The sequence below is a fragment of the Trichechus manatus genome, unplaced genomic scaffold (assembly GCF_000243295.1).
Source record: "Trichechus manatus latirostris isolate Lorelei unplaced genomic scaffold, TriManLat1.0 scaffold00040, whole genome shotgun sequence".
Lineage (NCBI taxonomy): Eukaryota > Metazoa > Chordata > Mammalia > Sirenia > Trichechidae > Trichechus > Trichechus manatus.
Genome location: NW_004443976.1, coordinates 246,376 through 271,378, shown reverse-complemented (window position 1 = coordinate 271,378; position 25,003 = coordinate 246,376). Strand labels below are relative to the sequence as shown.

Below are 25,003 nucleotides of genomic sequence, written 5' to 3'. Positions count from 1 at the left end.
TTCTTTTGCAATGCTCATGGAGCATTCTCCAGAACAGATCACATTTTAGGCCACAAAACAGCCCTCCCTCCATAAAATCCAAAACATTGAAACAATACAACACATTCTTTCTCAACACAATGCTATAAAAGTAGAAATCAAGAACAGGAAGAGCAAGGAAAAAAAATCAAATACATGGAAACTGAAACACACTTTGCTTAAAAACAAGTAGGTAATAGAAGAAATCAAAGAGGGAATAAAAAAAATCATAGAATTAAATGAGAACAGAAACACATCATACTAAAATCTTTGGGACATAGCAAAAGCAGTGTTTTCAGGTCAATTTATAGCAATAAGTGGATACATCAAAAAGAAGAACAGGCAAAATCAAAATGTTAGGCCTACAACTCGAAAAATTGACAGAGAACAGTAAAAGAAGCCCACAGGCACCAGAAGAAAGGAAATAATAAAGATTTGAGCAGAAATATATGAAATAGAGAACAACAACAACAAAAAAAAAAAAATAGAAAGAATCAACAACACCTAAAGTTGGTTCTCTGAAAAGATCAACAAGCCATTGGCTAAACTAACAAAAGGAAAACAAGATGGGAAGCAAATAACTGACATAAAAAATGAGTCAGGGGACATTACAACAGACCCAAATGAAATAAAAAGGATCATAACAGAATATTATGAAAAACTGTACTAACAAATTTGAGAACCTAGAGGAAATGGACAAACTTCTAGAAACACATTACCTACCTAAACTAACACAAATTGAAACAGAAAATCTGAACACACCCATAACAAGAGAAGAGATTGAAGAGGTAATAAAAAAAAAAACTCCCAACAAGAAAAAGGCCCTGGCCCGGATGGCTTCACTGGAGAATTCTACCAAACATTCAGATAACATCTCACACTAGTACTACTCAAACTATTTCAGAGCATAGAAAAAGAAAGAATACTCCCAAATTCATTCTATGAAGCCAGCATAACCCTGATGCCAAAGCCAGGCAAAGAAACCACAAAAAAAGAAAAATCACAGAGCAATATCTCATGAATATAGATGCAAAAATTCTCAACAAAATTCTAGCCAATAGAATTCAGCATCATATCAAAAAAATAATACAGCACGACCAAGTGGGATTCATGCCAGCTATGCAAGGATGGTTCAACATTAGAAAATCAATCAATATAATCCACCACATAGAAAGAATAAAAGAAAAGAATCACATGATCATGTCAACTGATGCAGAAAAGGCATTTGATAAAGTCCAATACCCATTATTCCTGATAAAAACTCTCAATAGGAATAGAAGGCGATTTCCTCAACATAATAAACGGCACCCATACAAAAACAACAGCTAGCATCATTCTCAATGGAGAGAAGCTGAAAGCATTCCCCCTGAGAACGAGAACAAGACAAGGATGCTCTTTATCACCATTCCTATTTAACGTTGTGCTGAAGTCCTAGGTATCAATAAGGCAAGAAAAAGAAATAAAGGGCATCCAGATTGGAAAGAAAGAAGTAAAACTATCCCTATTCACAGATGATATGATCCTATATATAGAGAACCCAAAGATTCCACAAGAAAACTACTGGAACTAATAGAAAGATTCAGCAGAATAGCAGGATAGAAGACCAACATACAAAAATCAGTTGGATTCCTATACAATAACAAAGAGAATTTCGAAAAGAGAATCTAGAAAACAATACTGTTTTTAATAGCCCCTAAAAAGATAAAATACTTAGGAATAAATCTAACCAGGGATGTATAAGACCTATACAAAAAAAAAAAAAAACTACAAAACACTACTGCAAGAAACCAAGAGGTCTACATAAATGGAAAAATATATCATGCACATGTATAGGAAGATTCAATATTGTTAAAATGTCAATCCTACCCAAAGCAATCTACAGATATAATGCAATCTGATCCAAATACCAATAGCATTCTTTAATGAGATGACAAAACTAATCACCAACTTTATATGGAAAAGAAAGAGGCCCCGGACAAGCAAAGCATTACTGAAGAAAAAGAAAAAAGTTGGAGGCCTCACACTACCTGAGCTCAGAACCTACTGTACAGCCATGGTAGTCAAAACAGCCTGGTGCTGGTACAACAGACATACAGACCAAATGAACAGAATTGAGAACACAGATGTGAATCTATCCACCTATGGTCAGCTGATCTTTGACAAAGGCCCAAAGTCCATTAAACAGGGAAAAGAGGGTCTTTTTAACAAATGGTACTGGTAAAACTGGATGTCCATCTGTAAAAAAAAAATGAAACAGGACCCATACCTCACACCATACACAAAAAGTAACTCAAAATGGATCAAAGACCTAAATATAAAACCTAAAATGATAAAAGATCATGGAAGAAAAATAGGGACAATGCTAGGGGCCGTAATACATGGTGTAAATACAATACAAACTGTAACTAACAATGCACAAACATCAGAAGATAAACTAGATAACTGGGAGCTCCTAAAAATTAAACACTCATGCTCATGAAAAGAATTCACCAAAAGAGTAAAAAGAGAATCTACAGACTGGGAAAAAATTTTTTGGCTATGACATAACCAACAAGGGTCTAATCTCTAAAATCTATAGAATACTTCAACACCTCAATAACAAAATGACAATAATCCAATTACAAAATGGGCAAAGGATATGAACAGACACTTTACCAAAGAAGACATTCAGGCAGCTAACAGTACATGAGGAAATGCTTGCTATCATTAGCCACTGCTGTTGTTATTGTTAGGTGCCATCGAGTCGGTTCTGACTCAAATTGGCCCTATAGGACAGAGGAGAACTGTCCCATAAGGTTCCCAAGGAGCGGTTGGTTGATTTGAACTGCCAACCTTTTGGTTATCAGCTCTTAACCACTTTGCCACCAGGGCTCCCATGAGCCATTAGAGAAAAGCAAATCAAAACTACAATGAGATATCAATGAGATATCATCTCACCCTAACATTACTGGCACAAATAAAAAAAAAAAACAGAAAATAACAAATGTTGGAGAGGTTGTGGGGAGGTTAGAACTCTTATACACTGCTGGTGGGAATGTAAAATGGTACAACCACTATAGAAAAAGATATGGCATCTCCTGAAAAAACCAGAAATAGAAATAGCATATGATCCAGCAGTCCCACTCCTAGGAACGTATCCTAGAGAAATAAGAGCCGTCACACAAATAGACATATGTCCACTGCAGCATTATTCACAATAGCAAAAAGATGGAAACAACCTAAGTGCCCATAAACGGATGGATAAACAAATTATGGTACATACACACAATGGAATACTACGCAATGATAAAAACTAACAATGAATCCATGAAACATCTCGTAACATGGATGAATCTGGAAGCGATTATGCTGAGTGAAATAAGTCAGTCACAAAATGGCAAATATTGTATGAGACCACTATTATAAAAACCCAAGAAAAGGTTTACACACAGAAAAAAAAACAATCTTTGATGGTTACGGGGTGAGAGTGCGGAAGGTTTGGGGAGTGGAAATCACCAACCAGATAATGGAAAAACAAACAAACAAACCTGGTGCAGTCGAGTCGATTCCGACCCGTAGCGACTCTATAGGACAGAGCAGAACTGCCCCACAGGGTTTCTAAGAAGCAGCTGGTGGATTTGAACTGCTGACCTTTGGGTTAGGAGTCGTATCACTTAACCACTGTGCCACCAGGGCTCCAACTCGATAATAGACAAGTGTTAACTTTGGTGAAAGGAAAGACAACACACCATATAGGGGAAGTCAGCACAACTTGACCAAGGCAAAGCCATAGAAGCTTCCTAGATACATCCAAATACCTTGAGGGCCTGAGTTACTGGAACCATGGTCTGGTGGGGGGGTGGGGACGGCGGGCGGCAACTAGGTCTATTGACATAACATAGTTTTTTTAATAATACTTTTTTTTTATTGTACTTTAGGTGGTTTACAGAACATTTTCTCATTAAACAGTACACATATTGTTTTATGACATTGCTTAACAACCCCACGACATGTCAACATTCTCCCTTCTCGACCTTGGATTCCCTATTACCAGCTTTCCTGTCCTCTCATACCATCTAGTCCTTGTTCCTGGGCTGGTGTGCTCCTTTAGTCACGTTTTGTTTTATGGGCCTGTCTAATCTTTGGCTGAAGGGTGAACCTCGGGAGTGACTTCATTACTGAGCTAAAAGGGTGTCCAGGCACCATACTGTTGGGGTTTCTCCAGTCTCTGTCAGGCCAGTGAGTCTAGTCCTTTTCTGTGAGTTAGAATTTTGTTCTACATTTTTTTCCAGCTCTGTTGGGAACCTCTGTTGTGATCCCTATCAGAGCAGTCAGTGATGGTAGCTGGGCACCATCTAGTTGTACTGGACTCAGTCTGGTGGAGGCTGTGGTAGTTGTGATCCATCAGTCCTTTGGACTATTCTTTCCCTTGAATCTTGTTTTCTTCATTCTCCCTTGCTCCCGAAGGGGTGAGACCAGTGGAGTATCTTATATGGCTGCTCACAGGCTTTTAAGACCCCAGATGCTACTCACCAAGGTAGAATGTAGAACATTTTCTTTATAAACTATGGCAAAACATAGTTTTAAAGAAAATGTTCTACATACTACCTCGGTGAGTAGCGTTTGGGGTCTTAAAAGCTTTTGAGCGGCCATCTAAAAATACATCTATTGGTTCCATCATGTTCAGGGCAAAGGAGAATGAAGAAAATGACAGACACAAGGAAAATATTAGTCCAAAGGACTAATGGACCATATGAATCACAGCCTTCAACAGCCTGAGCTCTGAACAACTAGATGGTGCCCAGCCACCACCACCGACCATTCTGACAAGGATCACAATAGAGGGTCCAGACACAGAGGGAGAAAAATGTAGAATAAAATTCTCAAATTCACAAAAATAGACCAGACCTATGAGACTACTGCCCTTGGACACCCCTGTGCAATCTATTGAATTGTGTCCCCCCGAAATATGTGTCAACTTGGCTAGGCCATGATTCCCAGTATTGTGTGACTGTCCACCATTTTGACACCTGATGTGATCTTCCTATGTGTTGTAAATCCTAACTCTATGATGTTGATGAGGTGGGATTAAGGGCAGTTATGTTAATGAGGCAGGACTCAATCTACAAGATCGGATTGTGTCTTGAGCCAATCTCTTTCGAGATATAAAAGACAGAAGAGAGTAGAGAGACATGGAGACCTCATACCACCAAGAAAGTAGTGCCTGGAGTCCCTGTCCTGAGAAGCTCCTAGTCCAGGGAAGGATTGATGACAAGGACCTTCCTCCAGAGCTGACAGAGAGAGAAAGCCTTCCCCTGGAGTTGGCCCCCTGAATTTGGACTTGTAGCCTACTAGACTGTGAGAGAATAAACTTCTGTTTGTTGAAGCCACCTACTTGTGGTATTTCTGTTATAGAAGCACTAGATAACTAAGACACCTTGCCAATTCACAACTGAAGCCACTCCTGAAGTCCACCTTTCAGCCAAAGATTAGACAGGCCTATAAAACAAACAATAACGTGCTTCTTAGTTCAATCAAGCATATTAGACCAAATGGGCAACTCCTGCCCAAAAGCAAAGAAGAGAAGGCAGGAAGGGACAGGAAACCTGGACAAATGGACACAGAGATTCTGGAATGTGAAGGGAAAGGGGGAGAGTGTGGACACATTGTGGGGATTGCAACCAATGTCAAAACAATTTGTGTATAAATTTTTGAATGAGAAACTAAACTCCGCTGTAAACTTTCACCTAAAACACACACACACACACACACACACACACACACACAAGCTATCTCAGTCAAAATTTAAAGATCTAAACTGCTCTCTTAATCTCTGGCAACAAATTTGATAGTCTTCCGGGCAGTGCACCTAAAAATGTTCAGCCATTTTTCAAAGACTCTGATGAGCTGGTCACTCTGAGGCCAACTTCTCTGAGTCACTTCGTTTGTACAGTCATACCTCTTTCTCTGTTCTCCCAACACCTTCTGAACTCAGTCAAATGATTTCTAAATGAATCTGCCCAGAGAACTGTTCTCACCTGGACCCCTCTTGCGGACCATGCTGTTTCTTAGCTTCCTTGAGTCTTTTCTCCCATTATTGTTTTTCCTGGACTAAGCTATCCACTTTGTATCCATCCATCAGCCAGGTTCTTTCCTTCAAATTTCATCTCCTTCAGAATTGAAATAATTAGTGACCTAGTCACGTTAACCAGGAAGAGAACCCCATAGGTAGGGAAAGTGCCCAGGTAGGATTTCCTGGAGTGGCCCACACTCCACGGAATCAGATGGGCTGGGCAGGATCAACCACAGGTATAAGAAATGGTTGAGTACCACTAGGTAAGGAAAGCACAGCTGCTCTCTCACCGCATTCGCACTTAACAGCAGCCTTACTCCTTGCTTACGCCTGTCTCCATGTCTTAGGACAATGCTGAACATCACCCCACCCTCCACCCTAGCTTGCACCTGTCTCATCTTGGTGCTCTCTAAATCTTCTGAAGGCTGCTCCCACTCCCTTGCTCTGCAGCAGGGTGTTCTGCCCACTCCCACCCATGGACTCCATGTTGTTGTATTTTTACCTTAACTCACCTCGAACAGACCCAGAGAGGCTCATCCTTGGGGCTGTCCACTCACAGGCTGTGGCCTGCTTTGGCCTGGCTCTCTGTCCACCTTCAGGAAGAGCTCTTGCTGAAGGGAAGCAGGTGTGCTCCTAAGCCCGCTCTTGCCTTTCTGTAGACTTTCACACAGTCCACTTTCCACTTCCTCATCTACCTTCCTCTCTCATCCCTTACCACCTCGGCCTGGTTCTCTGACATAGGGAACTAATAAATTACACAAATGCTGTAGTGATGTGAGAGCAGCTATGTTATTGCACGCTGAGCTTGGAAAGACACTGCTAAGTGCTCCATGTACATGTTTCATTACATCCTCACAGTAACCCTATGAGGTAAATGCCTCCCCCGCCCCCCCATTTTACAGAGAGGGAAACTTCACTTGGCTTGGGAGGTCAAACAACTTGCCCAAATCACAGTTTAGATGAAGCCAAGATTCAAACCCAGTCTTAGTTGGCTCCAAAACCTCTGCTCCTAAATCCCAGGCGTGGATACAGTAGGGCTTCGAACCAGCTTTGTTTGGTTCAAACCCCTGCTGAGAATTTGCATTTATAACAAGTTCTCTGCTGAGAATTTGCATTTCCACCCCAGACACACTGAATCAGAATCTCTAGTTTAACAAGATCCCCAAGTGATTCTTATGCATAACTTCCTGGGAATTTGTTAGAAATGCAGATTCTCAGCAGGGGTTTGAACAACAACAAAAAGCTGGTTGGAAGCCCTTGGGATATAGCCTTGCAGAATAACCTCTGCTATAGCTGCCCCTTGGAAACCCTATGAGGCAGTTCTACTCTGTCCTATAGGGTCACTATGAGTTGGAATCGACTTGACAGCACACAACAACAACAACCAAATCCAGCTCTGCTATTTACTACGTGAACTTGGGCATGGTTTTTAAGCATTATAACTCTCAAAATCTTCATAAAATAAAATGGAGTTATGAACGCCTACTTCACAAAATCATGAAGATTCAACTAGAACACATATATGAAGTGCCCAGCACACAGAAGGCACTCAACAAATATTAGCTGCCTTCCCAACAAAAGCTGTTAATTGTGTTAAAGAGAGGGCTGCTCTGTTTTATGAAGTTAACAATACACAATGATAGATCACTTACATAGACAGTGGCAGGAACCAAACAACAGATTTACAGAAAGCGCTCTTTTTAGACACAAAACCAAAGTACCAAACTCATTGCCGTCGAGTCAATTCCAACTTGTAGCGACCCTATAGGACAGAGTAGAACTGTCCCGTAGGGTTTCCAAGGAGGTTGGTGGATTCGAACTGTTGACCTTTTGGTTAACAGCCGCAGTTCTTAACCACTGCGCCACCAGGGTCCCTTTTTATACACAACATAGCGTTTTTTAATTTGGAAATGTTAAAGATAGTGGAGAGGAAAATAAACACAGAGAGCAGACAGCTTATGATCATTAGAATTGGTCCCAGTTTTAATAAATCCTTGTTGCTGAAAGATTAAACACAGATGTGAATGCTATTTGACGTTTTCTCATGACTATGAATTAGTAACATGAAATAAATGGATAGCTTCTGGCCAAGTACAAGGCAACTAATGAAAAAAGGTCTCTTATTAATTCCTGATTTCTGAAAATCCTCATAAACATCACAAAGGAGCAAACTGATCAAAGAGTCACAGCTAATCATCTAGGAATCCACTCCCAGAGAGGGTGAGGGAAGATTCTTTCCAGGATTGTTATCTTTAAAAATGTCAAACATTTCATTTTCTTTACCAGGCTTCCTTCTTCTTCAGAATAGTGTAACACTTATGCTTAAAACGTAACTAATAAATTGTTCAGCATAAAGTAGAAAAGAAAGAAGGGAGGAGGGAAAAGGGAACAACTATATTAGGAACACAATAAGGTGTTTGGGCACTGGGGAAAAGTAGAGCCAACACATAGTCTCCGCTTCCTCCAAATGTGTTACTCTGCTACTTAATCTGCACATTCAGAGCTCTGCTGACGGGGGTTATCTTGGGACTTCAGCTCTATTAGTCGTCTGAGGCAAGTAAACAGAAAGGAGAGTGGGAAACAATACTGGACTATCACAAAACAGTAAGGTAGCTGGGAGTGGGGAGGGCATGAAGGTCTCGCCTGAAAGTACAATAAAGCACTAGGAAGCAGGACGTTACAACATTTAAGTCTGAGAACAAGAATGTTCACATAGCTCAGTTGCCATGGGACATTCTTGTGACGGCAGGAAACAGAATGCAAGTGAGTAACGTGTTAAAAAAATCCATCTAGAGCTTTTAGAACGTGTGCTGAGCTTACTTCTGACCTCTTCTAGAGCAGTGGTTCTAAACCTGAGCCATTTTGCACCCCCGGGAGACTTTTGGGCAGTGTCTAGAGACATTTTTGGTTGTCACAACTTGGGGGTGCTACTGGCATCCAGTCAGTAGAGGCCAGAAGTGCTGCTAAACATCCTACGATGCAAGGACAGCCCCCACACAAAGACTGATCCAGTCCAAAATGTCAGCAGTGAAAGGCTGAGAAACTGCTCTAAAGGGAGAGAGATCCCCCAAGATGGGTTCTTCGGCTGAACATGATGCTCTGATTCGTTTCCCATCTAATACAAAAATCTTAACCCTAAAAATCTGGTTTGGAAGGAGCTTAGGGAATCCCAGACTTCAGCTACTGTCCACAGCAAACACTTCAAAACTTACTAATTCCTGTGGCCTCAAGATGAAAAACCATCCCATTAGTCTTACATTTTTTTCCCCGGTTAATAAGGAAAAGAATAGACTTTCAGGCAGCATTAGAAGAAATCCTACAGACCAAAATTCATTTACACCATAAGCAGACATTGCATAAACAAAACAAGACCCAAGAGGTGATAAAACAGAAGTTACATGGAAAAGAAAAGCTGCACAATGAATATGGAAGACTGAAGAATTGAGGCCTTTGAATTATGGCATTGGTGAAGAATACTGAATATTGCATGAACTGCCAGAAGAACAAACAAATCTGCCTTGGAAGAAGTACAGCTAGAATGCTCTTTAGAAGCGAGGATGGCGAGACTTTGTCTCCTGTACTTTGGACATGTTATCAGGAGGGACCAGTCACTGGAGAAGAACATCATGCTTGGGAAAGTAGAGGGTCAGTGAAAAAGAGGAAGACCCTCAACGAGATGGACTGACTCAGTGGCTGCAACAATGGGCTCAAACATAGTAACTGTTGTGAGGATGGTGCAGGACCAGGCAGTATTTCCTTCTGCTGTACACAGGGTTGCTATGGGTCAGAACTGGCTCGACGGCACCTAACAACACCACCACACCACCTCAAACCTGCATCCAAACTTTGAAAATGGAATAAGGACTTACAGACACTATGAAATGCTGCCACAAGATGAAGGCCCGTAAAGGACAGGGAGGTGGAGGTGGGTCAGCAAATATGAAGTGGAGATCCTGGAGGAAGGCTGTATAATTGGGAGCTCTACTGAGCCCAAGTACTCAGAACCACCGCTCTGAGACATCCTTCTGCCTCCAAGGCTGAACCAAGAAGCTGGCGTCCCCAAAAGCTGGGTGACCACTAATTTGTAGTTATTTCCTTACCTCTGATGTGGCTTCACATCAAAGAAATTACAAGTGAATGAGCCAGGGCAGTAGACAAGGAAAAGGAAGTAAAATATTTTAGGAGCCCTTTCTTAAGTAATAGTTTGAAAGGGTTTATTGCAGAGTAACAAACGAAGAATGAAAACAATAGTGTAGGAGGGAACCAGCGACATTCATCTATTTAGGTTGAAGCATCCTGAGTCATGATATTTATTCAGTCCCCTTTCTGGGCCCTTGCACATGCTACTAACTCTGCCTGGGATGCCAAACTGGGAAACTGGGCTGAACATGAAAACATTTACAAGGGTGTGGGCAGGGTTGAGAAAAGTAAGTAATAAGGGAAGATGCACACCTAGGCCTGGAGGGGTCAGGGAAGGAAACAGCTGGAACCCAGAGAGAGGTGGACCTAGAGACAGAAGCTGTGGTGTTCGGTAGAGAATCATGAAGACTCAGCTGGGTGGGAGCTGGGAAAACAAATACATCAACCTCGCCAGCACAGAGCTGGTGCAGAGCAGTTCTGGAGGGGTAAACAGAAGAAGCCCAGGCACCACCCTGCTCCCCTTGCCTGGCTAACTTAACTACCTCCTTCCAAAGTGAGCTCCAGCGTCTGCCCTCCCGCAGTCTAGGAGGGCTCATTAGTATTGAAGAACACCTGTCTGTCAACTTCTCTGTCTTCTCGGATGGTCTGTGAGCCCTCTCCAGGGGCAACCTCACCTCATTTGCCTGTGTGCCGCCAGCCCCAGCATGGTGCACAGAACAGCCCCTCCACAGCCTCCATAGTGTCCTCCCAAATTCCCCATTTCTATTACCAGCCCAGCCTCTCTCTCACTCTCCCAGACACAAAACCTCAGTCATCTTTGACTCCTCCCTAGTGCTCCCATTTCTCAAATTCGACCAGCTGCCAAAAGTGGTAGACTCCTGAAACACTTCCTTTTTCCCTAGTTAGACCTGCACAGCAGCCTTGCACTTTTTCTCTTCGGAAATTCATCCTGAATCTTTCCCCTTCCACGCAATCCTAATACCTCCTAAAGTTCTACTCAAAGCCCTTCATTTAAAATTGGTCCCACACAGAGCTCTGCACCTGCTGTTCCCTCTGCCTAGGACGTCCCCTGCCCCAGCTTTCTCCTCAGTCAGGTCCTTGTTCCAGTGCACTTCCTCTAGGAGTCTAAGTGACTCTCCCACCCCACCCATCTCATGTCCCCATTTATTTCTTCAGAGCCTTTATCACCAAACTAAAACCATCACCTTTGTTGATGTATCGTCTGTCTCCCTTGACCACCACAGAAGGTCGCAAGGTCTGTGAAAGCAGGGCCTGGTCTCTCCTGTCTGTCATGGTCTTCCCAGAGCTTCCGCAGCACCTGACACACAGCAGGCACTCACCAAATGTGAGTGCAGGAATACGGAGGACCTGTCTTCCACTGGACACCTGTGTCTGGGTGTCTCCCTCCTCTACTCCAGTAGCCTGCGAGCTCAAAAGAGGCACAAGGGTGGCACAGGGGAGGCACTCACCAAGTACTTGCTGAACTGATGGATGGATTCAAAACTTAACCATAAGGCCACGGCAATCATTTTCTTGTAAGACTTGTAAATGGCTCTAAACAATTCCAAAAAAATTAGTCCCAAAAGTGCTTTCAGGATGACAACTCCTTTGATATAGATACAGAGCCTTCCAGCAATATGCTGAAAACAATACTCATGTTGATGTGTAAACATGAGCATGATAAAATTTAATCTCACTAAGTTTATAGTTCCTAAAATTATTCAACACCAAATCTCTGGAATCATCTACTGCTTCGTCTAATTTCCCAACTTTGGTAGCTTTTTTATTTTTGGTATATAGCCTAGTTTTACAGTAACAGTAAAATAATACTTTACATTTTTATGGTTTAAGATTTCAGATATCTTAATAGAAACAATAATAAATACATTGATGTTAGCAGATGCTTTGTAAAATGGCAGTGAATGGTAACTGCAGACTTAGGGAACCAGTCATTTAAAGATCAAGTCTAAGTAACTTGTCATTTATCCAACCCTTTCTGTTTCTTTTATCGGGTGGGATGAGGGGCAAAGCTCTATGATGTCAGTGGCACAGCTCCCGAGGCAACAGACAGGCTAGTTTTGCTCATTCTGCTCTGTTTCCTCCAGGAACAATGCAAAAACGGCATGCCACCCTGCCCCACCCACCCTGCAAAACCCTATGACCTCTACCAACACGCTTCTTGAACTTCAACTATTGAGACCTGGGAGGGAGGAGGCAAATCATCTCCTCCAGTACTGTTGAGCATCATGCAAAAACAAAAAGACCCTCCCTCATGAAAGCCCCTCCTACCAGGGGTCTGTCCTCTCCCCACTTCCACTGCTCCCCTCTTCGCTCATGCTACTTTAGCCACACTGGCCTTCTGACCAAAGGAAAATACACGCAAGGAAGAAGCCAGTACCAGCTCTGCAAACTGAAAAGAGGCACCCTTCACATGCCACACTAGCTATGCTGCAAATGGGACCACAAGATGAGACAGCAGAGGGTCACTGCACAAGCCCCTTGCTGAGAAACTGGCTTAACATTTCAAGAAGGAGAAGATGGCCATGGAAGAGCTCCACCCACACCCCCACTTCTGACTCAGAGGAAGGAGCACTGGGTTAACTTTTCCACCATCATCGTAGTGACAAGCTCTACAGCCAGTGAGCTCCATGAGCCCTGTGGTGTAACTTCTTCCAATGGCTCCTTTCCCTTTCAGCACTTTGATCGTGACTACTTAACTTCTCTTCGTCCTGAACGGTTTATCTCTACTTGGTACCCACCCCTCATGGGTACCTTCTGTCAGAGGTAGGGTACTACTCACAGAATGTCCAGGGAGGGGCCCGCCTGACCCCATGCAAGCTGCAAATGCCCAAGACAGGAAATAAGCAATTTTGACTAGTTTCTGACAGTGTGTGTGTGAGGGGTGGTCGTCGAGGGGAATTTAATAATGTTTACATTTAATAACAAAAGTATTTAAAAACTTGAAAATTTTAATATAAAATAATTTAATGAGAAGTAAATTTTGAGCTTAGTGAAATACAGAATGTGAGCATGTTGTTTGTTGATTCTGAGTCATGGCAACCCCATGTGTGCAGAGTAGATTGTCAGGCCTGTCTTTCAAGGCACCTCTGGATGCATTTGAACCACCAACCTTTCAGCTAGTAGTCGAGTGCTTAGCCCTTTGTGCCACCCAGGGACTCCTGAAATTTAGCATATAGAGGAGAAAATCAGGACTGGACTCTGATTCCTTTCTTGATTCTTGCTCAAAGATAGTGTGGTCTTCTCCACTGATATGGAATCTTCAGAGACATATGATTTTCAATATGCTCACCAGGGATACCCATCAGGTAGAAGTGGATATTCTATAATGATGATATTATTCTGAAAAGGCAGCCCGAAGTCATAACAGCTCCAGTAGCAGAATTTCAACTGGCCCCAACCATGTTGAGTGCTATGACCCAGGTCTGCTGGGAGCCAGGAGCAGGGAGCTCCTGAAAGCCAGTTTGTCTGAGGAATCTAGGAGCCTCCTGTGAGGACCTTCATCCTAGGGGAAGAGGGAGTTAGGCAGGAACAAAACTAGCTGCAGTCAACTTGACTCCAACTCATGGCAATCCCATGTGTGTCAGAATAGAACTTCTCTCTATAGGGTTTACAAAGCTGACTTTTCAGAAGTAGATCACCAGGCCTTTTTTCTGAGGCACCTCTGGGGAGACTCAGTCTCCAACCTTTTGGTTAGCAGCCAAGTGTGTTAACCATTTGCACCACCCAGGGGCTCCCAGGCAGGAACAGGAGTCAACAAAACAAAACTGACAGAGTTATTTCCTCAAGAGAGTCTGAGGTCTCCCACCATATTCACTGTGCCATTGGGGATGTGCAAAAGATGGGGTTCCGGCACCTCAGGGCTATAAAGCACCTGTGGTCATGGGGGTGCCCAGTGACTACGGAGGAGGTAGCAGAGCGCAGGGGAGCCCCCCACCCCAGGGCCCCAGAAGCCAGGAGAAGTGTCTCTGCAGGACTGCAGGTAGCAGGCATCTTGAGGGCAGCAGACACAACAGTGTAGCCATCACGGAAAGTTCTGGGACCAGACAGGGGAGGGACAGAGTGGAGAGGCTGCACAGGGGCCAAGCCTGTAAGCAAGTGTGTGTGAGCTCCTTGAGACCCCTGGAAGAAACAGGGGAAGTCAGACCTTTGCTAGAGCTTCTACAGGAGCAGGGGGTGCAAGAGCAAAATCTGGATTGTCCTTCATGGGGCCTAATTCCCACCTGCATGGTCACCCTGGGTACCCTCGGATGATGGTGCGCCACCGGTGAGCAGCTGGTAAAGCCTACCCTGCACACACGCTGTGGGAGCTGCCCACTGCTCCGAGAGCAGGTGAGTTCTGGATTCCTTATGTTACCAGATTAAGTTAAATCACTGAATGCAGCTGATTTTCTTTCCCACATTCCTGAATTTTTCTTTTCTAACTCACAGGCTTTCACTATTTCCCGTAGTGCCAGCTGGCTAGTGAAAGCGACTGCTGTGCTTTGCATAGTTAACTTACCCTGTACCTGGAATATGTCCTGTCTTGTCTCAGCATAAAACATTTAGTGTTGTGTTTTAAAATATATACAATAGCCACAAATAAAAGGGGTAATTTTGCAGGCTACTCCTGGGATTACCTTGTCATTATATATTCCTTACACGGTCCTTGGGAGTAAATCTAGGAGGAACAGAAAGTACAGCAACTTCTATAGAATCTGTTCTCAGAGTGGGAGACAGAAATAACTGTGTAATAGCACTGCAGCCAGCCCCTAAAGAGGGGCTCTTGATCATGTGCACTGGATTGTCAGTGAAGACAGACAGCTCCCTGTCCCTCAGAGAACATAGCATGAGCCCAGTCACAGAGCCTCCCTCACCTTCTCCTTGTTTCCTCAGCTCCTTACTCTCCTTGGGATAACATCCAGGCTCCTCAGGCAGCACACACCCTGGCCCCTACTCACCTCACCTTGCTTCTGCCAGCTGCTTTGTGCTCAGACCCCAGGCCCAGAACAGGAAAGTCAGCTGCTTCGATGCAGTCCTCTATTTGGCCCCTAGAGTTCTCTCTCCAACGCCACTCCAGGCCCAAAACCATGGGCTTCCTACTCCTGAACTTGAGTGGCTCAAACGGTTAAGCACTTGGCTACCAACCAAAAGGTTAGCAATTAAGAGTTCACCCAGAGGCACCTTGGAAAAAAGTCCTGGTGATCTACTTCTGAAAAATTAGCAGCTAAAAACTGTACGGGGCACAGTTCTACTCTGACACACACAGGATCGCCATGAGTTGAAATTCACTCGACAGCCACTTGTTACCGTCCTTTAAAACTCAGTTCATGACCCTTTGTCCAGGAAACAGTCTTGCTTTCCCACCATGAGGAACATCCGCAGCACCTGTGCCCATGTATGCCAGATAATAGTCTGTTTAGTTGTTTGTCTCCCACTCTCAACTCCACAGCCTCATTTATCTTTGGTTCCACAGCTCTGGGCCCAGTGTCTGGTCCACAATAAATGTTAGTTATAGATGGATCATAGATGTAAATGTGAAGCCTAAAATGGTAAAATTTCTAGAAGAAAACAGGAAAAAATCTTTGTGACCTTGGGAAAGGAAAGATTTCTTAATACAACAACAATAAAAAGATCCATGACAAAAAAATGATAGAAAATATATGAACAAATAATTGATAAATTGAATATCAAAATTGAAAACTTTTACTAAACATGCAATCAAGCAACCCCACTCCTAAGTATTTAACCAAGAGAAATGAAAACTTATGTTCACACAAAGATGTGAAGTTTATAACAACTTGATTCATAACTGCAAAAACTGAAAACCCAACTGTCCTTCAATGTTGAGTAGATAAATGAATTGGGATGCCCATATAATGGAATACTATGCAGCAATAAAAAAGAATGAACTGCTGAAACACACAAAAAACGAATGACTTTCAAATGTATTATGCCAAGAGAAAGAAGCCAAACTCAAAAGGCTGTCTACTCTATCATATCATTTATATGACATTCTGGAAAAGGCAAAACTACAGGGGCAGAAAACAGATCAGTGGTTGCCAGGGACTTGGGGTGGGAAAAGGGGTTGACTATAAAGAGGCATGAGAGAATTTCTGAGGTGAAGGAACTGCTGCAAATGTTGATTGTGGACTTGGTCACACAACTGTATGCTTTTGTCAAAACTCAAGTTAGTCGCATGAATGCAACACAAGGCTCCCCTTGCTCTGGCCCAAGCCCACCTTTCCAAACTCATTTCTTCCTCCTCCTTTGCACTCTCCATGTTCCATCCAAGCTGGGCTACTGAGTGTGTGTGTGTGTGTGTGTGTGTGTGTGTGTTTGTGTGTGTGTGCACGCATGTATGTGTATGTGTTCCTACCTCCATGCTTTTTCTTGTTTTCCCCCATGTTCCTTCTGCCTGGTCTGCCCTTTTCTATCCTCACTCCCTTATGCATAAATCTTATTCATCCCTCAAGTCCCAGATCAAATGTTATCCCTTCCCTGTAGCCTTATCTGACTACTACCTCCCTCCACCCATAAAAAGATAGAAACTGTTTGATCTATCTCTAAATTCCACAACATTTTATCTCTATCTTTCTTACAATTATTGTCTTTTGCTGTATTATTGTGTATGTCACCATCACATCTCTGAAAATAACACCAAATCTGATTTCCCTTTGCATTTATGCACAGCATCTAGATCAGTGGCTTACATATGGTAAGTACTCAGAAATTTTCTATTTGATGAACAACAACAACAAAAAAGCCAGTGTGGCAAGTAACGTTGGTGTGGTTGGCACTCAGGATAATATAGCCCAGGTAGTGATAAGCAAACAGGACTAGGGCAGTTATAACTCCATACTAATAGTCCCACGATAGTCACCTGGAGCAGCAGTTCCCCTATCTGGCTGATCAAAATCACTTGAAAGCACGCTTAAAAATACTCATGCTGAGGGTTCACACCCTGAGACCCTGATTCAGTCCATCTTGGGTGGGTCCTGGATTCTGCATTTTTAACAAGCTCTTAGAGTGACTCTCACCAGTCAAGCTTGGTACTTACTTCCTAAACGGCCAGAAGGCCCAAGACTCATCCACAGGTACCTGTATAAAAAATATACTTCTGACAATCCATATGGGAATCTCTCTCTCTCCCTAACACCCCACACGTGAATAGATCATCAAATTGTAGTATATCCATATGATGGAAAGTATTCAGCAATAGTATTAAAAGGAATGAACTATTGAAACGCAGAACAACGTGGATGAACCTCAAAGGCATTATGCCAAGTGAAAGACACCAGACACAAAATACTACTACTATTTGATTCCATTTATATGAAATTCTAGAAGAAGCAAAAATAATCTAGATTAACAGAAAGCTGATCAGTGCTTGCCTGGGGCCATGGGTAGGAGGATGAGGAATGGGACTTCCTGCAAAGGGACACAAGGGAACTTTTGGTGATGATGAACATATTCTATATCTCAATTGGAATGGTGGTCCCAGGGGTGTATACATTTAGCAAAACTCATTGAATGGTACATTCAAAGATGGGGGCATGTGCTGAGACTTAGACTCCAGGAAACTAAAGATAATCCTGTCACTGTCCTTCACCCCCTATATATCTAGTCAATCACCAAGTCCACTGACTCCTAAATCTCTCCTGGATATGCCTTCTCTTTATTCCCAGTGTTTGCATCATCACTGTGATCAGAATTTTTGCTGGTTTTTCTACCCAGAGTCAGAGCTACAATCACCTGGCTGCCACAATTCTGCTAGTAAGTTTTCTAAAACACATACCTGCTCATGTCCCTCCTCTACTTAAAAACCTTCCATCCAATAATGGATAGATGCAAAATGACAGAGTAGGAAGGTCTAGGGGTGAGTCCCTCCCCCAAATCAACAACTAAACTAGAAAGAGCAATTTGAATAAACTATTTTGGAACTCTGAAACTATATCAACCAACGGAGTGCTTGACAAACGGAGAGGCTACTGATTTTTATTGAGGAGCCACATGCACCAGTCAGCTACCACCCCCCATTCCTCAGCTCCTCTGCAGTGGTAGGGATGGCTGCCATATTAACAGAGCAGCTGGCTGGTGCCAGGACAGTGGTGACCTTGTCCTCAAAGGATTTGGCATTATACGTTTGGGTTGGTCTGGCAGTGCCCTGAGGGACCGATGCAGACAGTTGTCATGGTTTTGGCCCTCCTGCATCAGTAGCTTCTCCCAAGGACAGCAGCTTAAAGGGTCAATGTGCCTTTTTTGGGGGGGGGGTTATAAGTTGGTTAGGCCACTTGCTGACTACAGAGATAACAGAAGCTTCAGTGACTGCACACAACTGGAATATACACTTTGAAAAAGCCACCAAACAGATGACTATAGCTATCTAGTGACAACAATAATCCCCAAGGAGTGGGAGAATCATATTTCCAAAACTATCACATTATAAAACCCAAAATGTCCAGTTCTCAACAAAAAATTACAAAACACACAAACAAACAGAAAACTATGGCCATTAACAGGAAAAAAGAATTTGACAGAAACCATCCCTGAGGAATCCCAGACATTAGAATTACTAGTCAGGGTGCTAAATCAACTATATTAAATATGCTCAATGAGCTAAAGGAAACCATTGACAAAGAACTAAAGAAATTTAGGAAGTGGCACATGAACAAAATAAGAATATCAGTAAAAAGATAAAAATTATAAACAGAAACCAAATAGAAATTCCTAGATATATACCCAAGGAACTTGAGGGCAGGGACTCTAACAAATTCTGTACACCAGTGTTCACTGCAGCACTACTCACAATAGCCAAAAGGTGGAAACACCCACATGTCCATTAGCAGATGAATGGGTAAACAAAACGTAATACATATACACAACGGAATATTATGTAGTCATAAAAAGGAATGAAGTTCTGACACATGCTGCAAGGTACATGACACAAGCTGCAAGACAGGTGAAGCTTAAAAACATTACTCTACATGACATAAGCCAGACACAGAAGGACAAACGTATGGTTCCACTTATGTGAGGTATCTAGAACAGGCAGATTCATTGAGACAAAGTAGATTAGTGGTTACCAGAAGCTGGGCAGGGAGGGCATAGTAGGGAGTTACTGTTTAATGGGTATAAAGTTTCTGTTTGGGATCATAAAAAAGACCTAGGAATAGACAGTAGTGATGGTTGTACAACATTGTGAATTTACTTAATACCACTGAATTATACACTCAAAAATGGTTAAAATGGTGAATTTTATGTTATGTGTATTCTACCACAATTAAAAACAAAACATAAATAAAAACCTTCCATTCTCCTCCCTTTAAGCCCAAATTCCATATGCCGGGCCTCTCATGATTTTGCACCCTGCCCCCAAATCTCCAGCGCTACCTCCTACCATTCTCTCACACCCCCTGCACAGACCTGCTCCCATACTGAACTGTTTGCAGTTCCTTGAACACACAATAATCTCGGGAAACTCCAGATCTTTACACATGCTGTTCTTTCTGGCTGGAACATTCTCCCCACCTCCCCCCTTGAACCGATTAACTCCTATTCACCACGCAAGGCTAAGATGACACATCACCTAACTCAGCTAGCTCTGCATGCTCTGATCTGGCATAGGGTTGGATGTCCTTCTCTGAACTTCAGCATCTGTCACACCGTATCACAGTCACTGCAACTGGTTTGTCTGTCTCTCACCTAAGAAGCCAGGGTGGGCCTCATATTTGTTGTCTCTGGATGCCCAGCATCAAGAAAATCTGTGGCACAAAGAGGGGCTCGGTAAGCATTTCTGGATATTTGAAATAAAACAATGAATAGCAAAGTACAAAGTATCAGTGTCTGAAAGAAGTCAGCTAAAGGGCAGTGAGTAATGAGAACAGAGAGACGCTGGAGGAGAAGTGGCATTTGAGCTAGCTTCTGAAGGATGGGTAGAAGTTGTAGAAACTGGAAAAAAGAGCATTACAGGTTAGGAAAAAAGAAACCCAAAGGCACAGAAGCGTGCAGTTACAGGGCGCGTACAGTGAAGTGGTTTAGTCTGGCAACGGTAGATGCGCATTACGAGGAGTAGTGGAAAACAGAACTAGAAAAATAGTTTGGAAGCAGATTGTGGGGGGTCCAGAATGCCAGGTTGAGGAGTTTAGAGTTTATTCTGTAAGCAAGTGTGTTTTTTTGTGTTATAGGCGGCACCTCAATATTACCTGTAACTGAAGGAAGCAACGGGCAGCCATGGAAAGTTTTGTGCAGCAGGGTGACATGATCTCAGCAGCGCCTCATGAACAGTGTATTTAATCAGCTGTATGAAATATGCTCAGTGAGCTAAAGGAAACCATGGACAAAAAACTAAAGAAACTTAGGAAAGCAATACATGAACAAAATAAGAATATCAATAAAGAGATAAAAATTATAAAGATAAACCAAACAGAAATTCCTAGGTATATACCCAAGGAACTTGAGGGCAGGGACTCAAACAAATTCTGTACACCAATGCAGCACTACTCACAATAGCCCAAAGGTGGAAACACTCACATGTCCATTAACAGATGAATGGGTAAACAAAACGTGGCACATACATACAATGGAATATTATGTAGTCATAAAAAAGGAATGAAGTTCTGACACATGCTGCAAGATGGGTGAACCTTAAAAACATGATGTGAAATAAGCCAGACACAGAAGGCAAACGTTGCATGATAGACCCTTCAGGTGAAATGTGACAACTGTGTGTGAGATGAACTGAAAGGGAGGGACTGGGGACAGGGCGATGTGATAAGACTGCATGTCCTACAGTGGTGCACATGAACCACAGATGGTCCTTGAGTTAGCTTCCAAACCAAAAGCAGTAGCCATTGAGTTGATTCTGGCTCATGGTGCCCCACTGCATTCCAGAAGGTTTTCAATGGTTGATTTTTCAAAAGTATATAGCCAAGCCTTTCTTCCAAGGCACCTCTGGGTCGACTTAACCGCCAGCCTTTTGGTTAGCAGTGGAGTGTGTTAACCACTGCATCACCCAGAGACAGCTATTCTGGGGAAAGAAAAGTAATGCCCAAAAGGAACTGTGGTAATTCATTCATTTGTACAAGCAAAAAGGTGGGGACTATTTCATTCATTCACTCACTCCACGAATATTTTTGCAGCACCTCCTGCATCTCAGGCACTAGGATAGGCAGCAAGGATGAGCAAAAACAAACACAGTCTCTCCCTACATGGGGTTCATGGTCTAGTGTAGGTTAACTATCAGATAGTCACAAAAATATATATGATTTCAACTGTGAAAAATGCTGAAGAGAGCCACATGGTGCTGTAAGAGCTTATCCCAGGTTATAACCAAGTCAGATAGGAAAGCTTGGAAAGGTTTCCTGAGGAAAACCCCCCTCAGGTGAAATTTTCAGGACAAACAGGTGCTAACTAGGTGGAAGGAGCCTGGGTGGCACAAGCAGTTTGCAATTGGCTGCTAATCTAGAGGCTGGTGATTTGAACCCACCTAGCAGCTCCATGGAAGAAAGTCCTGGCAAACTGCTTCCGTAAAGATTACAGCCAAGAAAACCCTATGGAGCAGTTCTACTCTCTGTAACATATGGGGTCGCCATGAGTCAGGGGCCAACTTTACAGCAGCTAACAACAACAACTAGGTAGAAAAGGGGAGAGAATATAGCCAGGCAGAGGGAAGAACAAAGCAAGGGAAAAGAGATACTATAGCAGGAAACGGGAAAGCAAGTATGAAGGACTAGAGTCAGTGTGGCTGCAGGGCATGAGGCTGGACAAAAGGACCACAACGAGAGTCCTGATCCTTTCAGGTGGGCTCAGCTGTCAGCTTGTTGTTGTTTGCTGCCATGGAGTTGGCCCCTGACTTCTGGCGACCCCATACACAACAGAATGAAACGCTGCCTGGTCTTGAGCCATCCCCATGATCAATTGCAGACTGCACTGTTGTGAACCATAGGGCTTTCACTGGGAAGTGGATTGCCAGGCCTTTCTTCCTAGTCCGTCTTTAGTCTGGAAGCTTCTCTGAAACCTGATCAGCATCATAGCAACATGCAAGCCTCCACTGACAAAAATAGGTGGTGGCTGCGCACAAGGTGCGCTGGCAGGGAATCAAACCCAGCTCTCCCACATGAAGGCGAGAATTCTACTGTACTACCACTGTCCCCAAATCACTTGGCAGCCCAAGCCAATTCACAAAAGCTGCTGCCTCAGGAGAAAACGCCGTACCATTTCCCAGTCCTTGGGCTCCTCCTGTGAGGCAAAAGCCCTCAGGTACACAAGTGAAGCCACAAGAACTCAGGAAAACCCTTCGTATACTTAAGAAAAGACCTCCTCCATGAGTTAGGTCCAGACTGACAGTAAGTCTCACAGAGGTTCTTGAGCCTCCAGCTTTAGGACAAAGACTTATTTACAGCCCAAGGCTATCCCTTTGGGATCTCATCCTTTACCTACTGCATAAACGCCTCCCCAGTTCCTCCTCTGACTTCCTCCAAGGTGCTGCTCATTAGGGAACTTGTTGCTCTGCCCCAGCTGCTGTTTACTTCAGGCACTTCTCATTATGAGGAGGCCCATTACTGCACCACCCAGGTGTGGCGCCAACACAGTTCTGTCTCAGAGGGACCCTCTGCCTCTCCAGCTGTAATGTGTTCCCAGCTTACCTCACTCTTGTAATGGTACAAAATAAATAAATGTTCTGAAATCTCTTCCTATTTATCTCATCTCTTTCATAATGTCCACCCTGAATTCACTCACAGGAGAATAAATATATAAAACTAGTATATTTCCTTCCTTCAATATACATAGCATCTCTTTGTGATCAAAGCCAACCCAATTACCCTTATAACCCAATACCAAGTCCGTTGCTGTCAAGTTCATTCCAACTCATAGTAATCCTATAGGACAGAGTAGAACTGCCCCATAGGGTCCAAGGAGCAGTTGGTGGATTTGAACTGCCAGCCTTTTGGTTAGCAGCTGAGCTCTTAACCACTGCACCACCAAGGCTCCGACTAGCTTTATATTATTGCTGTGTGCCGTCAAGTCAATTTCGACTCACAGCGACCCTACAGGACAGAGTAGAACTGCCCCATAGGGCTTCCAAGGAGCAGGTGATGGATTGAAACTGCCAACCTTATAGTTAGCAGTTAAGCTCTTAATCACTGCACCACCAGGGCTCCAATTAGCCTTATAAAACAAAAAACAAAAAAAACAAAGAGTTTTGCCTTCACTACTGATAGTTTTTAAATTTAACATTATTTTATTTTCATTGTTTCTCATTTACAGTAAGTCACCAAGTTTCCTCTTAAAATAAGTTATTACAGGTAGTTCCCATAGACTTACGACTACTGGAGTTACGATGAACCACACACGACTGTCAGTTGTTTTTATTTTTTGCATATCTTATTGTTACTAATATGTACTACATACCTTGTTGCAGTGCATAAATTGCTGATGTTATCATTCTCATGCCAACCCCTAAAGACAAATAAAGATTGGATTTATAAAGATACTGATGGTAAAAGGCAATAATAATAAAAACAAAACAAACAAAAAAAAAAGAAAAGAGGTATTGAACTCACGACAGAGTGGTCAGAATGGAACCTCGTCATAAGTAAGGACGACCTGTAAGTCAATTTTATTAAATTTAATAAATAAATGGAGTCCCTGGGTGGCATAAGCAATTAACACACGTCACTGCTAACCAAAAAGTTGGAAGTTCAAATCTACCCAGAGGCACCTAGGAAGAAAGGCCTAATGAGCTACTTCCAAAAAATCAGCCACTGAAAACCCTATGGAGCACAGTTCTACTCTGACACACATGGGGAGGCTGTGAGTTGAAATCAACCCATTGGCAACTTTTTTTTTTTAAAAATAAGTAAATAATGTAATTGGCTATGGCAAAAACTGTTAAATGACTAAAATTTGGGAAACGAATAAAGAAATGTTAGTAGGCATGGGGAGAAGGTGACATGGATGCAAGAGACTGGAGTTAAAAACTGACTAGCTGTGGGACCAAGAGAGGAACAGTCCCAAAGGGGATGCTGAAGTCCCACACAGGCTCTTCTCAGGACAGTCTCTGTTTCCTTACCCCCTCCTGACCACTCACCTAAAGGAGCTCTTCTCTATTAGTCTCCACCCCAGCCCCCATGTGGTAGTCTTACAGCAATAACTACATTCGTAATGATTCATTATTAGTGTGGTTGCTGCCAGTTTTCCCCCACTAGTGTGCGGCCCCATGAGGACTGGCACACTCTCCGTCACGTTCACCACTGTCCCCAGTGCCGAGCACACCATCTGGCTCCTCACAGGTGCTAGGTATCTGCTGGGTGAACAACTGGGTGAATGACGATTTTGAACCTCAAATAATGGCTTTGTGAAACAGAGATAAGAAACACACAGAATGAAAAGGAAGGTGAGGTGCTCGATTATGGGCACTGAGTTGGGGAGTCTGCAAGCCATGAATGGGGGCTAGGCTGCTACTTTTCCTCTATGCCACTTGGGTGGTTTTCTCAACAAATTCATGTTCATGCACCTCAGATGCAGCCATCACCCATCTGTCAGTGGAGGGAGGCGGGGCAAAGACGGTGGAGTAGTCAGACACTTCCTGTGGTCCCTCTTACAACAAAGATAAAAAAAAAAAAAGCAAATCAATTATATATGACAATCTAGGAGGCCTGAACATCAAAGGCAAAGTTGAGGAATTGGACTGAGTGGCAGCGGGGAGGGAGAGATGGGTTGGAAGCAGCAAGGAGTTGCTACACCTCACCCAGCCGGAACTGAAGCCCTTCAGGCCAGATCAGCTCATGGTGC

General features: G+C 43.1%; 1 protein-coding gene across 1 annotated transcript in view; it reads right to left on the bottom strand.

The window, feature by feature from the left end:
- SPECC1 (sperm antigen with calponin homology and coiled-coil domains 1) overlaps positions 1–23,813 on the bottom strand; it is a 393,222-nt gene extending 369,409 nt beyond the window's left edge. Inside the window, exons 1-2 of the mRNA XM_012555496.2 lie at positions 23,621–23,813; positions 11,680–11,764 (exon numbers count right to left, since the gene is read on the bottom strand). Coding sequence (XP_012410950.2) covers positions 11,680–11,739 — 60 coding nt within the window. The 5' untranslated portion in view covers positions 11,740–11,764; positions 23,621–23,813. The remainder of the gene's footprint in view (positions 1–11,679; positions 11,765–23,620) is intronic.
- Positions 23,814–25,003: the final 1,190 nt, after the last annotated feature.